Here is a 15,983-nt window from a genome sequence, read left to right on the forward strand (position 1 = left end):
TTCCAATAATACCTGAGTAAAGTACAGATCCCACTCCTGTTTCAGTACTATTTTAAAATTCCCTCTCCACTCGGAAGAAGGCCAGACCAAAGTCCTTATAGGACAGTCTGTTCGCTTGGCGGCCTTCTTGGTAACATCGCTATACAGTTATTTCCAGCCATACAAGACCGGACTCCTCTCTTTCTGAATGAGAGACTGGAAACCTCAAACCTGAAGGCCAAATTACCGTTTAAAAACATTTGAAATCACTGATAAAATCTGACAAACCTCATAAATAGTCTGTAGCATTTGGCTCAGTAACACAATAAAAATGTGTTTTTAGGTTGTTTTGGCTACTGTGCCTGCACAGATCTTGACAATGAGGGAGGTCCTTCCCCACTCAGGGCATAACCAGCAAGGCCTTTTTTTGGAGGGTGAGATTTTCGGACGGACGCTGTGTTGAGCGTTCCCATTTATATTTCATCCAGTGCCTGGTATCCTCCATTATAACACCTTTGGCCAAATCTACAACTGTGTCCAAAACTGAAGGGAGCTATCTCGATGCTTTGCTGACTGCACTGACCTTAAGGCAGCGTTGTCCACTGTGACGTCAACCACATCAGCATGGACACAGGTATACATCTAAGCTGCCTTTAAAAAATACAAGGTAAAATATATGTTGGTATGACTGTTAGAAGCTTCAGATAAAACATGGAATGCCTTTTACCGGCCTCAAAGGTTCACGTTTAACCTACAACAGCTGAACAATGTTCACGTGAATTGCTGTTGGAATGTTATAGGGGTGCTAGCAGCAATTAGCATTATTGCAGAGGTTCTTTTGTCCTTCTTTTTGTCCGAGTTTTGAAATTTACAGCCTAAACTGAAGGCCTGAGGCTAACAGCCATGGTTTGCCGCTGGGTACTGATGAGATCACACTGATAAAACTGTACTGAACAGGTGGCTGAGAAACCTTATACTTCCACTCGCTGGCAAAGCGGTATTGCTGGGGTTTTTCCTCACATCAGTGTCAGTGTTAGGTTGAAAATGGCCCACCACCCAAAAATACCCGGCCAAGAGCAGCTCTGTGGTCAGAAACTTGACCACTGATAAAAGGCTAGAGGACGACTAGCAGAAATCATGCATCACCAGGCTATATCTATAGTGCAGGGGTGCACAACTCTGGTCCTGGAAGGCGTCCAGCACAGTTTAGTGATTTTCCTGCTTAAACACACCTGATCACACTCACCTGTTAATTGCCAGGTTTAGTGGGTGTGTTTGAGCAGGGAAACCTCCAAACTGTGCTGGACAACAGCTCTCCTGGAGTTGTGCACCCCTGCTATAGTGTGTCCTTATCTATAAATATTATCCAGCGAGTGGAAGCAGAAGATTTCTAGCAAATGACAAGGCAAACCAACACAATGCCTTTCAGGTAGGCGTTTCTAATAAAGTGGCCAGTGAGTGGAAGTACAAGGTTTCTAATAAATGATCCACAAAATTTCTAATTTTTTACCTTAATATGTATTGATGGAGCACTATAAGCTGCTATCATGCTGGAAAACGAAATGTATTTAACATTGATCATTGCATAGCTCACACCCAAATGCTTTGACAACATTTACATAAAGTCTAACTAACTAACTCACTCACTCGTGTTTAGCAGTCTAAAGATTCTCCACAAGGACTCTAGAAGCTTTTGGTGCTTTGTAAGAGCAGGGCTTTGCATCAGCGACACTTCATGTTCTTAGTAAACCTCTTTTGTGCATCCAAGCTGAATAGACAGCTGAATAAGCTGATGGCTTATCAACTTTAATCAAGTGACAGAAAGTAAAATGCCTGAAAGCTCGCAGACGCACACAAATACAAGACACATCTAGTGTTTGTCTATGCAGATGTTTATTCTGCATCAGAGATATGAGGAGAGCAGCTCTTCCAGTTTAGAGATGAGGGTGTAATTCAGAAGGGCGCACGGCACGGCCCTCACAAAACTAGCCCCCATCCCGCTGTAGAAGCCTCGCACTCCGCTCTTCTCATAGATCCCCGCCAGTGCTTGAAGGATGTTGGTAGATGTCTGTGAGTTTGATGTAAAAGCTGAAAGAGAGAGATTTTAGTGATTAGTTCATTGAGAAAAGACACTGGTCATTAATGAAATATAAAGCTTTTTATAATCAGCATTAATGTTGCAAATGTAAACATTTCGTTTATATTAAACTTAATGTATCATTTTTTAAAAATGTTCTCATTGTTTACTTTTGACCACATCATTAATAAACTACCAGTAAATTACATGTTTACATCCCACACGATCAGCAGAATACCAGTAAACTACAGCGTCTTTGGTTTTTTTTTGGTATTTTAATGCCATCAGTGTCTGTCAGTTTGGTGTGCTGGTTCCTCTGGTTTCATAATATCTGACACGCACCCATCCAGCACATTCAGTAGGCAGAGTATGAAATTTTTCCATATAATATATGGGCCCACTCTTTTACTGCTCACCTTGCGCTTGCTGCTGGGTTCTAATGACCGCCAGAGGGTAGCTGCTGGCCTGTCCACTCGCAAAGGCCACAAAGCTGAAGAACAGCAGTTTGGAGTCACTGCTGTTGGTGGGGTTTCGTCTTGCCCAGCTCATTATCGACTGCCCGGATAAACAAGAGAGACTGACATGACTACAAACTACTAGTGAAAAGTTTGCTGAAAACTTTTCTCTCTTTTTTTTTTAAACCACATAATAATTTTGGGAGTATTTTCACAAAAAATAAATAGTTTAACAAATTTTTTTTGTGCTCGGATTCTTCAAAATAGCTACCATTCAAATTTGTAATAACTTCAAACATTCATGCTTAACAAGTTTCAGCAGGAAATCATGCAACGTGTCTAGACTCTTAACTTGTGCTCCAGATTACACTCTTAAAAACGATGTTTCTTCAAGGGTTCTTTGGTAAAAATAGTGGTTCTATTTAGAACAGTTCTATATAGAACCATGACATGCTTGAATGGTTCTTTGCATGGTGAAATGGTTCTTCAGATTGATGGAGAATGTGTTACTTATAGAACCCTTTTAATATACCTTTTCTATATAATATCAAAAAGAGTTCTATTGTTACAAGCTTGACATTGTTATAATAGTAGAACCCTTTTTGGTGCTATATAGAACCATATCCAACATTTGCTATCTGGCCTAGCCTCACCACATCTTAGCAACCACCAGGGATTCCATAGCAATGGCCTAGCAACATCTTAGCAACCACCTGGGATTCCTTAGCAATGGCCTAGCAACATCTTAGCAACCACCTGGGATTCCATAGTAATTGCCTAGCAACATCTTAGGAACCTTCAGGGATTCCATAGAAATTGCCTAGCAACATCATAGCAACAACCTGGGATTCCATAGTAATTGCCTAGCAACATCTTAGCAACCACCTGGGATTCCTTAGCAATGGCCTAGCAACATCTTAGCAACTACCTGGGATTCCATAGTAATTGCCTAGCAACATCTTAGGAACCCTCAGGGATTCCATAGAAATTGCCTAGCAACATCATAGCAACAACCTGGGATTCCATAGTAATTGCCTAGCAACATCTTAGCAACCACCTGGGATAACACAGCAACATCTTAGCAGCCACCTGGGATTCCATAGTAATTGTCTTGCAACATCTTAGCAACCACCAGGGATAGCACAGCAACATCTTAACCACCACCCGGGGTTCCATAGCAATGGCCTAGCAACACCTTAGCAACCATCTGCGTTTCCATAGCTTTGGCCTAGCAACACCCTAGCAACCACCTGGGGTTCTAGAGCAGTGTTCCTGGCCCTGGAACACCTCCGCAATCACCTGGGATACCAAAGCAATGGCCTAGCTACCATCACACTACTTAAACTAATATGCTGGCTACTTGTAGTGATGCTACTGCCCAGCACTGGTGAACACTGACAGAACTCACCGTCAGAGTCCTGTTTACCTGATGGACGGCGCACTCCACTCCAGCATAGGGCATCATGCAGAGGAGGCTCGGCCTGAAACCTCTGTAGAAAGCTGACACAGACTCGCTGTAGTAAATGGACTTGGCGCATCCCAGAAGTCCACTGTAAGTGCCGGCCTGCTGCACGTTAAGCCTGACCTTCAGCACCTGAGATCGAGAAGCACTCCGCTGATTTGTAATAACACCTTTATACATGTCTATTAAATATTTAAATTAGCAAAGTGTGCATTACTGCTATTAAATTTCAATGGTTAAGATGTAAAAGGAGTCATTCAGAGTGGTTCGCTGCAAATGTGCCACTCAAGTGGTGCTGAACGGTCAAAAGCACTTAATGCCTCTAAACGCTGCAACATAGGAAGTCGTTAAATAAAATGGTTATGAATACACTGCCTGATGCCTGAGACATTATTTTATGACAGCACTGAGATGAGATTTTGGTCTAATACATATTTTTTAAATCCTTCAGTCCATTAAGCAGAGGGTGTTCTAAGGCAAAGTAGTCCCTAATAGTCCCCCCAAACTCTTTTCTTTTCAGATTAACCACTATTTTGTCATTATTATCATTGCATAATAATAACTCAGAAAACATATGTAGGTTCACTGGTCATTTTGGGAAGTAAATAAAATGGCTATATTTGCGCTCTAAACATTGCAACCAGTTTCTCTACAATGCACCATTTCACAATAAACACTCTGAATGACTTTGTTTACATCTCAGTGATTCAACTGTGCAAAAAATGTGACAAATCTGTGAAATTCTCATTTCATGTCTTTGCCAATGCAAGGCTGTTTGTGCTAAAGCAACTATTTCCCATTGTAGAAAATCACTGGGGAGAAAAGTTTTAGTAGCACAGCATAAACTCAGTTCTCTTTTTTTCACAGACTGTGCTGGCCTACATCTTTTTAAACTGTCATGCATCTACTTGGGGGCTAATGAAAGTAAATGATACTGAAACACCACGTCACACAGGTAAAGGAGAAAGTCTCTAGTTGGGTATTCAGACCTGTCATGTTTCTGCGATACCTCTAGGGGGTAAAAAGCAGCATGTGCCACAGCTCCAGACACACAGCCCAGTCCAAACCTCTGCTCCACTGACAGATAGTCTCTTTCACCCAAGACCTGCTTCCTCATCTGAGAGAAGGACAGCAAAGAGCGGGGAAATTCATGAGAGAGACAGAGAGTTAGTTGGGGAATACTGTAACATATATGATTACAGACAAGACTGTGATTTTAATCCAGTGTGTGTAGTTTTACAGTCTGACTGTAATATTTGTGGAGTGATTTTAATCCAGTGTGAATCTGCAGTGTGTGTAGTTTTACAGTCTGACGGTAATAACTGTGGAGCGATTTTAATCCGGTATGAATCTGCAGTGTGTGTAGTTTTACAGTCTGACTGTAATAATTGTGGAGTGATTTTAATCCAGTATGAATCTGCAGTGTGTAGTTTTACAGTCTGACAGTAATAATTGTGGAGTGATTTTAATCCAGTATGAATCTGCAGTGTGTGTAGTTTTACAGTCTGACTGTAATAATTGTGGAGTGATTTTAATCCAGTATGAATCTGCAGTGTGTGTAGTTATTACAGTTCGACTCTACATACCTGGGCATAAAGGAAACACTGCAGTGTTGATTGTGGAGTTCCTTTAAGCACATTGACTGCATTTCCCTGCCACATAGACCTCAATCCTCCAGTTTTCAGGTCTTGCAATCCCAAAGAAACAGCCTTGGATCCATAAACCTAGATAAAAAAAGGCATCTTGATCACAGAATCTGTAACTCATAATGTTGATACATGTTTGTAATGCTCACATTATCACCTTGCTTATCTACTGTTGTGCAAATTAACAGTTTTTTTACTATTAAAGCCTCCGAAACATCTCCCTGTCACAGATTTCAAAGTCACGTTTGACTTTCTTTCCAGGATGTGACCTATTTTAGCAAAAACACAATGTGCAGTCTTTAAATTGATTGCATGATCTTATTTTTATTTAGAAAGCAGTGATAAATAAATGCTGTCATGTTGATCAGGGCTTTTAACCAGTAGAGGCAGTGTTTTATGTGGTGCTCGCTCTACCATTCAACAATGACCTTTGTGCTGGGATGCTTTTGGGAAGTCCAGCCCAGATGTGAGGAATAAAGCTGTGTCTGTGTCACTTGCAGCTGTTGAGTCAGATTAATACCTGTAGCTGAGTTTTCAGCCGGTCGATTGGAGCTGTAACAGTTCTAGAAACAGCATCAGCCGCACCGGCAGCCAGGATGAAGTTTCTCCACACTGACAGGTCCGTCTCCTCCTGAGTTAACTCTATCGGCATAGATCGACTCTCACCAACATCAAACACCTACGGACAGAAGCACTACGTGCAATCAGACACCCACTTCTTCACACTTGGGGATCCTAGGCCAACTAGATAAATCTATCATAATGCATCGGTCTGAAGGTTCAACTTCATAGGTTTTAGAATGTTAGAATCTACTATAATGTATTATAATTGAACAACAGAACATGAGAGATGAATAATATCACAGTAAGAGGGACGAGTCAAAGTTGAGTAACAGATTAAGTGCACAAAAAAAGTGCATAAAAACACTGAGTATCTATGCTTTATTACAACATGAGCATAATTAGGCCTGTTTAATTGGATTTAGTGCAGTGAAGCTTGTGAAACACTGAATAAAAATTATTGTAGTTGCAGGTTTATTATAATAATTGTTATTATTATTGTTGTAGTATTTTTATATGTGGTGCTACAGTTGCTATTCTGTCTGTTTCAACAATTAAATCTCAGAACAACTAAATCATGGTGCATATCGTGTATCATGAAAATGTCCTTAATCACTATTACTTATACGACAATTAATCTTCAGAAGTTCATGATTAGCCACGTTTACATGCAGTTTGATAATCTGTTAACAATCCGACTAATAGCTCAATCGGAATAGAATACATCCATGTAAACACCTCAAGCAGAACAGACTGGTCCGATTGAGGCCAGTCGGAATACAGTTTCTATCCGATCGAGGTGGGTAATCCTGTAAATAATCTGTTAAATAGAAGAATAATATCCGTGTAAACGCCTGTATCTGATTACATTCCCTATCGGAGAGTTTAAGTATGTTCTGATCATGTTTGTCACGTCATGGTGAAAGTTTATAACGTTCAACATGGCGGAGCAGAAACTGGTCTGCAGAGGAGACGAAGTTTATGCTCTGATCTTTAAAAGACGGCGGTGGGACGGACGTCCAGCTTATGTGTCTCAGAACACGACATCTTACTCTCGGCCTTCTTTAATAAGGACATGTGAAGGACGTTTTCCTGAGTCTGACACCATTTTAAAGCAATCAAAAACACAAGCGCTGCTCACTGCTGCTCATCTCACTCTGACTGGACTCACGTGATGCTGGTTGTCATGGTAACGTCTACACTAAGTGGTTTTCTACACATGCGAAAGTTTGGATCTGATTACTTGTAGTGAGCATGTAAACAGAGATTTTTCATCAGAGTGTTGAGTAGAGTGAGAATAAACACCTCAGTCTTCATCTACAATCAGTATGTATTCAATCGGATTGGCTAAAATCCAAGGATAACTGCACTCCTTACCAGCGTGTGCTTCCATGAGGACACAAGCTCTCCGATATTTTCCGCTGGGTTGATGATAACATGGTGCAGGAATTCCCCCCAGTCCACAGTCATGGAGTTGTCCTCATCCATCCTAATGATGAACACAGAGAGAACATGAAACAGGGATATACTAGCACATGATCAATCACACCAAATTATAGAACTATACCGGACCAAGCATGGGGAAAACTCAGAGCGTGAAATATGACAAAATAAAATTGTGATCATGATACAGTAAAGCACAGTACAGTGTTTCCCACAGGTCTGAGACAAACCTGGGGGGAGCACCAAGAGGGGTTGGGGGAGCTTATTTGAATATATGAACTCATCACAGCGTTTGTTTACTCGTTCAGGTATTCATATTAGGCAGGTATTTTGGCCTTCTTTTTTCAAAGAAGGCCAAAATACCTGGGGGCCAAAATATTATTCATAGATGTTTCCAAATATTATGTTTGAAAAATATGAGTGCCTAGAATCGAAGCTTTCTGTGAGCTACTGTGTTTCCTATCACTGTATAAAAGATGCATGAAGCTTCTTTTATTGTTGAATTGTTCTGAGCTGTCTGGGTCAGTAAAGCACTTATAACAAATAATCAAAGTGTTTAAGACAGTCGTCAACGGTCGTCAACATGCAGCCATATGCGGCTCTTTTGCTGCCCTGTTGTGGCTCCACAGCAGAATCAGATTTGTAGGTAATAATAAAATAATCCTCCTTTACAGTAAAATAAAGCTTTGCTGATCGTTCAACACAGTTTAACAATAAATGGTCTTAAACACTGGAGTTAATGTAGAACTGCTAATTCACGCTTTAACCCTGAAAGTTGGCGCGAAGACCGCTGGCCACCATAGCAACACTGACAACAATCTCGCCTAGCTAGTAGCTAAAAACCAGCAAAGAGAAAGATTTAAGATGAACATCGATAATTTAGAGACAAATGGACTTATTTGCGTTTACAAGCACTTCACTTAAATGGTGCAGCAGTTACATTCTGGTGCCTCAGAAATTATTTAAGATGGAACAGGAAAATTCGAACAAGTAGCTGGCGAATGAGAAGCGACTTCAACCTCGTTAAAAATCCGAACGTTAAGAGACATTTTACAAGAAACTGTTCTACCTTTGCGGAAAAGTTTCCTGCTGGAGATGCGAGAAAAGCAGCTACAGCTGAGCTAAAGATTAAAGCAGAGCAAAGTAAGAGTTTTTGTTTGTATTATATTTTTTAGTCTATACTAGAACATCAGCACATACTGAGACATATTTACAGCCAAGATGGTAAAATGGACATTAAATGTTGTCTCCCAAGGTGGTTTGATTTTTGTTGAAAGGACAAAATGGCTCTTCTTAACATTTGGGATGCTGACCGCTGGACTAAGGGTAACAATAAAACATGTCTAATGTATTAAGTATAGTTAATACAGGCCTATTCCCATTGAAGTGTTTGCTTGTTTAAAAATATAATTTGTGGGACAGACTAAACAAAAATCTACAATTTTTTTTCAGTTGTGTTAGATCATGTTCTTTATATATCAAATAAAAGCAGTAACTGTGTTCAGAAATCACTTTAGTAAACGAGAAGAGTGGATTAAACAGCATAAAGAGCCACTTTTTATCAGCTATAAAGGGTTAAATATTAACTGAACTACTGAATTTGCTCTGAGAAAAAGTTTGTGCTGTGAGACTCTCCTGAATATTTATTGTAACGTCTTTGCTTTGTGTCATGTGTATTGATATTAAACTCATGACAGTTGCTGTCGATGAAAAAGTATTCAAATTTTCATTTGGCCAAAATCGCCGGTTCTCAAGTTTGTGCTTTATGGCTGTATTTTTAACTAAATATTATTCAGTCATATAAGCTGCAAGTCTAGTCAGAAAAGAAAGGCTCTTAAACTTTAGCTAACTTCGTTACCACAGTGCAGCGCATTACACTGTAATTTTGTGTTAATACTACCACCACCAGGTGAAAGGAAAACTGCAATGCATTGACTGGCGGGCCATTTATAACATGCTCATAAACTAAAGACATGGGCCAATTAAAATCTGTCCACGAGCCGCATTTAGCCCTGTGGCTGCACTTTGGACACCCCTGAAATAAACTGAATCAGTGAATGCTAAGCCTTCTGTGTTATTTGATCTTAGATGTGAAGCACATCATAGACTTGGCTGAAGGGCAAGAGGCTGTAGAAATGACCACAAGGACTGGAAGAGTGATACTTTTCATCAGTGACACTGTGTGCTCTGTTCATTCATAACAATATAAATATTTTCTTATTGGAAGTTATGAAAATGGGAGAAAATGCAAATTGGACAAATAAACGCCCGTTATTGGGCTAATTATTCCAGCAGGAGTGAAAGCAGGGCTGCAGCACAAGGTGTGACTATCAGTATCAGGGTGTCCACCCTAAAGCGATGGGATGTGAAGCATGCAGTGATGTCCATGGCCTTTTTTGGTGAACAAAACAGTCTTTTCTCCATCATTAAACTTTTGTGGGAAACTGTTTTGTTCCCAGCAGCTGTATTCATGTGAAACGGCCATGACCATCAAAAACAGGTTTGTAAAAAGAGCAGCAGCAGCAGCGGATCTTACATCTGGATTATTCTCTTTGCGTTCGTCTTTGATATGACCACCCCTAATTCCTTAAACACATTTATGATATCCTCCTGGTCAATGGCTCCTAATCAGAGAAGAGATTATTGTAAACGACACAACATCTCACAAATAAACTGAGGCTTTTACAATTTTAGAGTCAGTAAACAAGACATGTATGCCTAAAGTTGGGGTCTATACACTGTAAAACATGCAAATTAAAACAAATGTCCAGAGCTATAATTAAGGGCCTAATACAGATTACTTTCTAATCTAACAAGGCAATGGCATTGTACAACGTCTCCAACAAGGCTGCTTCTTGCTGTGAGCAGTATAAGCAATTGCTCTGGACTCCTGAACCACTAGAGGGCCCCAAATATGCACTTTTACATGTTTTCTATATTGTTTGTAGAAAAGTGCTGTGAGTCTAGAGATGTTCTTAATTTTTCCCGATCAAAATGAGTTAAGAATTCATTCTTATGGAAGCCCATTCCCACCAGATAGAGAAGAACCTTACCTATGTATGTCAAAACTTTAACTTAGCAACTAAATAATGACATATTATCCCAAAATATGACTGCATAATTAGGAAAAGACTAGAAGTGGACAATATGGCAAAAACATATTGTGATACTTCGAGAAATTTTCACGATACATCTCACAATATTTATTTTTTTCAGACATCTGATTAGTTGGAACAGAGAAAAAGGACCAGAAATGCTACATTTTAAAAAGTGTCAATATAATGATTTTTATTCAATGTTTGTCATACTGTGTTGCCCTAAATCCAGTTAAATGGGAATAATTTTGCTCTCTTTATAATGAAACATGCGGTTGGTCAGTTTTCTACAAGTACTGATGATAAACATGATATGTGACATAATTTATCACAATAATGATATATATTGTCATACTGCCCAGCCCTAAGAAAGATCCCCCCCCTCACAAAAAATATAGTTTTTTTGTTACCCTCACAGCCGACCTATTAACAATCTGATCCAATTGAACTGGGACTGTATTAAAATACAGAGAAGACAGACGGGACACTCTGGAACAGGGGTATTTAATTAAAATTCAGTAAGGTCCAGTTAGAGAAAATTTCCTCAAGCAAAGGTCCAGAACATCATAATGTCTAACTTGGGTAGCGTCACATGATATTTACAACGCATGCGATTGGTCTGTGAGTCTCACCGGCTGCTAAACCGGCACCGCAAAGCCTAGAAAAGCTTCGCCGATTAAAATAGTAAAACCCTGTCGAAATTAAATAATTCTCCATAGTTTATCAGTTATAGGTCCAGGTCCGCATAGGACAGCGTCTGGGTCCGGACTCGGACTGCAGTCCGCCTATTAGTGACCTCTGCTCTAGAATGTTTATTTAATAAATCCTGTGTTACAGTACATCTGGGTATAGAAGCCTACCAGATGGTATTGATGGGAACCAGAGGTCACACCACAACACAAATATAGCCATTTTATTTACCATCCAAAACCACCAGTGAACCTCCACATGTCCTCTGAGTTATTGCATATAATGTTAATGATGGTAAAATAGTGATAAATATGAAAAAACAAACTATTTGTATGCACTTCTCTGCCATGAATATGTTTTAAACTATATTTTCAGCTAAAAAAAACTCAACACTCAAAAATCATAAAGCAATTTGTCAGACAACAGGCAACATATTTATAATCATTATATGTAATAACTGGGTAACTGAGTAACAGCGTTTTGCTCTTAATGTGACCTGTGTGTCAGTCAATAACAAAGTTTGACTGAAAATAAAGAAAAATATGAGACGTTTTCCTCTAATGATCTTCTTATGATCTTAGGACATTCAATAAATGTGAATTCCTGTTAAATATGTTACTTCAAGATATTTCAGCTGTTTCATAGTCGTCAATGTGTTCAGATAACAGCACTGAGGGAATGTTGTTCATGTTTCATAACCTATGATGGACACCTAATGAAAAAGGATGTTTCATGCATGAGATTAATTAATGCTAATGCAAAAATAATATGACTTTTTAAGTATTAAATAATCAATGATTATATTTCAAGGCAAAGTGCAGCTGTAGTGGGCTGGTACAGGCTATCATAAACCGTCATAAAACAATGTTTCGGCCATCAGGCTGAGTATTCATAACCATTTCATGTACTAACTTTCTGTGAGGGAGCTTTAGAGGTGGACGTCTGGTTCCTATCACCACCACTGTGAACAAATCTGACTCAGAACAGAGCGTTTCACACCAAACCACTCTGAATGACTTCGTTTACATCCAAACCATTTGATTATGCAGAAATGTTGAAAAATCGGTGGAGTTTCCCTTTAGGTTAATTACTTGAAAAAAATACTCACCACAGTTTTTCTTATCAAGAGCCTGGAAGTCTATTTTCCACTTCTGTTCTCTGTCCATCATGTAGCCGAGGAACTCCTCATAATCCAGCCGGCCGTCTTTATCACGGTCACTGTTTGCCACGATCGTCTGATAAAAGTGGCAGATTTTTATCATGTTAACACAAACAGGCCATATATTGTCTCAGCACTGCAGTAACACTGATGAGGTGGTGCTGTGTTAGTGTGTGTTGTGCTGGTCTGAGTGGATCAGACACAGCAGTGCTGCTGGAGTTTTTAAACACTGTGTCCACTCCCTGTCCACTCTATTAGACACTCCTACCTTGTCGGCTTGTAGATGTAAAGTCAGAGACGATAGCTCATCTGCTGCTGCACAGTTTGTGGTGGTCATCCTCTAGTCCTTCATCAGTGGTCACAGGACGCTGCCCACAGGACGTTGTTAGGCTGGATGTTTTTGGTTGGTGGACTATTCTCAGTCCAGCAGTGACACTGAGGTGTTTAAAAACTCCAGCAGCACTGCTGTGTCTGATCCACTCAGACCAGCGCAACACACACTAACACACCACCACCATGTAAGTGTCACTGCAGTGCTGAGAATGACCCACCACCCAAATAGTACCTGCTCTGTGGGGGTCCTGACCATTGAAGAACAGGGTAACAAAGTATGCAGTATATTTAACTCTATCTGACAGATATCATTATTCACATATGAAAGGCATATATTACTTCAGAAGTCTGAAGAGGCCATGAGCTGTTGCTTTAATTTTCCGGATTGTTAACTTGAGATAACAATTATCTCGTGATCTCAGGATAACAATGTTCTCTGGATTTCCATATTACTGATATATGTTGGCTTCATGTTTGTTTTATTGACAATGAAGTGAACATTTGTATACCGGCTACATAACCCTAAATATATGTACATTATAAACTACGAAGTAGAAGCATTAAAACACAACAATAAAGAAAATATTGTTCACTGACACATTAAATTAAATATTAATTAATATTTAAAAGCAAACAGAGTAAAACTGATAGAAACAATTAAAACTGTACGGGTATGTATTCAACCACGTACCAGACGTCTATGTATGGTCCATACATTGTGATCAAATATCCAATATTCGATGGACACAGAAAATATCTAGATATTTTTTTAAATATATGTCTGACCCTTTATGATATACGCACATATGTCCATGTATCAGATGTCCGTAAACCACGCGGCTAAACTCATCTTCTTATTCGAATTTTTCCGGTCCACCTTAAATGCTGCAGCAGTTATTACTGTAGCTCATCAGACGCCAGGGTGTAACTGCTGCACCATTTAAGGTGGACCGGAAAAATTCGAACAAGAAGCTGGAGAATAGGAAGCCAACTTGACCCCCGTCGACTCACCCGAGCTTTTTCATCCGCACACACAACCCCGACCCTCCTCATCTCTTCGTGGAGCTCCTGGACTGAGACAAACCCGTCCCTGTTTTTATCCAGCTTCGCGAACAGGCGCTGGAAGTGACCCATGCTGAGGGACCGGCTAACCTCAGCTAGCCAAAACGGCTAAACCACTGTGAGAAATGAAGAGCGACCGCCTGACGTGGGGTCCTTTTTATTAATTAATTAATTAATTTATTAATAAATAATGAAAACTCGGTCTGTATATTGTGGCTACAAAGCACACAAATGAATACCAACCGTCACACAAATGAAACAGACACAAAATCCTATATAACGTAACAAAAACCATTGGAATTTTCCGCTCCACCTTAAATGGTGCAGCAGTTTTAACTATAACGCCTCAGACACCGAATGTAACCGCTGCGCCATTTAAGGTGGAACGGAAAGTTCGAATGAGAAGCAAATTATTTCAACTGTCTTATTTATATTTTTACTTTTTATTCCGCATTTTTATTTTTTGGGGGGGCTGGGGTGAATTTACATTGGTTTGAATCATGAAAGATAAAAGATTTAACAATTTCTGTATAAATAACGGCTACAGTATCAGGTCCAAAACGTGGTCGGATGCATATAAAATATTTTTCTTAAAAAAAATAAAATAAAAATTGATCATAAATGACGTGTCTCTTTCTCAAACAGCATCATGACTGCGCTTCGTGTCTCTGCAGGCACCGCTGAGTCATGTGGGAAATGTCTCCAGATCTGTAATCCGCTTGAGTTGTTGCAGTTCCAGTGGCGGACCAGGAGGCGGCGCCAGAAACCGCAGCTTATTTGGTAAACGCAATGAGTACGAGAGCGATTGGGGCGCTATTGTAGCACTTGTAACTCCTATAAATGAGGTTTTTAAATTATATTTAATGTTTAATGTTTTATTATTTAATTTTACAGTGTCTTTAAATGAGTAAGACTGACAGTGTCAGGGTTGTTTTTTTAAGCATAGGAGTACACAGATATACAAAATGAGGTTAATTAGCATCCATGATAACAGCTTGAGAACATCAAGGCTATTCTAATGATGCTTAAAATTTTTATCTATTTTTAATGAATAATTTACTTTCAGTCTATAATTTGGGCAACATGCTAGTACTTTCAAAGTGAAGTATTTTAATGATTATATTTCAAGGTAAAAATGCTGTAGGTGCGGTTTATTAATAGGCCCATACCATTGAAAACTGGATTTTCCTCACCTTTTTTTAAATAAAACACTTTGTAAACACTGGTAAACCTTCAAATCGTACCATTTACTTCTGTGAATATATAGTCCACGTGGAAACTTAGATGTAAAACCAGTCCATTTTAATCAGTTGTTTCTGTGATGTCACAAAAACCAACACATATATACATTCAGCCAGCAACAGTTTAGCCCCACCCATTAACACTGAAGTTATAAGAAGTGTTTCATCCCAGACTGGGGCACAGTACAGGTCATCCAATCAGAACAGAGCTCATTTACATATGTCATACCTAAAGGCACAGTAACAAAACAACCTGTTTAACTTGTGGATTAATAAAAATAATGCGTGGCCACAACTTAGTAAAGTGTGGGAATGAGATGATTAAGTCGTGGCCACGACTTAGTAAAGCGTGGGAAAGAGATCCTGATGCATGGCCACGACTTGGTAAGCCGTGATCTCGTTCCCACACCTTACAAAAGTTATGGCCACGACTTAATCATCTCTTCCCCACACCTTACTAAGTCGTGGCCACGCATTAGGATCTCGTTCCCATGCGTTAATAAGGTGTGGCCACCCATTATTTTTATTTATACAGGATGTCACCAGCAGGGCTCCGTAGGATATGGACCTTAAAGTTGTTTACAGATAAGCAAATACATCCACTTACTGTCCACTTTATGAGCTTCACTTACCTTAAAGTGGAACTCCACCAATTTTTCAAAATTTCTATGTAATTAATTGGTAATTAATTAGTAATGTAATCAGAGTCGTTCAGAGTGGTTTGGTGTGAAGTGCTCTGTTCTAGAGAAACTTACAGTCAGAGCTGTTCACAGTGGTGGT

At 39.5% G+C, this 15,983-nt stretch overlaps 1 protein-coding gene across 1 annotated transcript; it reads right to left on the minus strand.

The window, feature by feature from the left end:
* Nucleotides 1–1,882: 1,882 nt before the first annotated feature.
* Nucleotides 1,883–14,041, minus strand: slc25a24l (solute carrier family 25 member 24, like). The gene is made up of 10 exons (XM_036597115.1): nt 13,912–14,041; nt 12,517–12,643; nt 10,160–10,247; nt 7,558–7,669; nt 6,140–6,298; nt 5,560–5,697; nt 4,983–5,090; nt 3,938–4,105; nt 2,473–2,611; nt 1,883–2,067 (listed from the first exon to the last, which is right to left on the minus strand). Exons 1-10 carry the CDS (start codon nt 14,032–14,034, stop codon nt 1,883–1,885), a joined length of 1,347 nt encoding a protein of 448 aa, XP_036453008.1. The 5' UTR covers nt 14,035–14,041.
* Between the last annotated feature and the right edge of the window lie 1,942 nt (nt 14,042–15,983).

Source organism: Colossoma macropomum, unplaced genomic scaffold (assembly GCF_904425465.1).
Source record: "Colossoma macropomum unplaced genomic scaffold, Colossoma_macropomum, whole genome shotgun sequence".
NCBI lineage: Eukaryota > Metazoa > Chordata > Actinopteri > Characiformes > Serrasalmidae > Colossoma > Colossoma macropomum.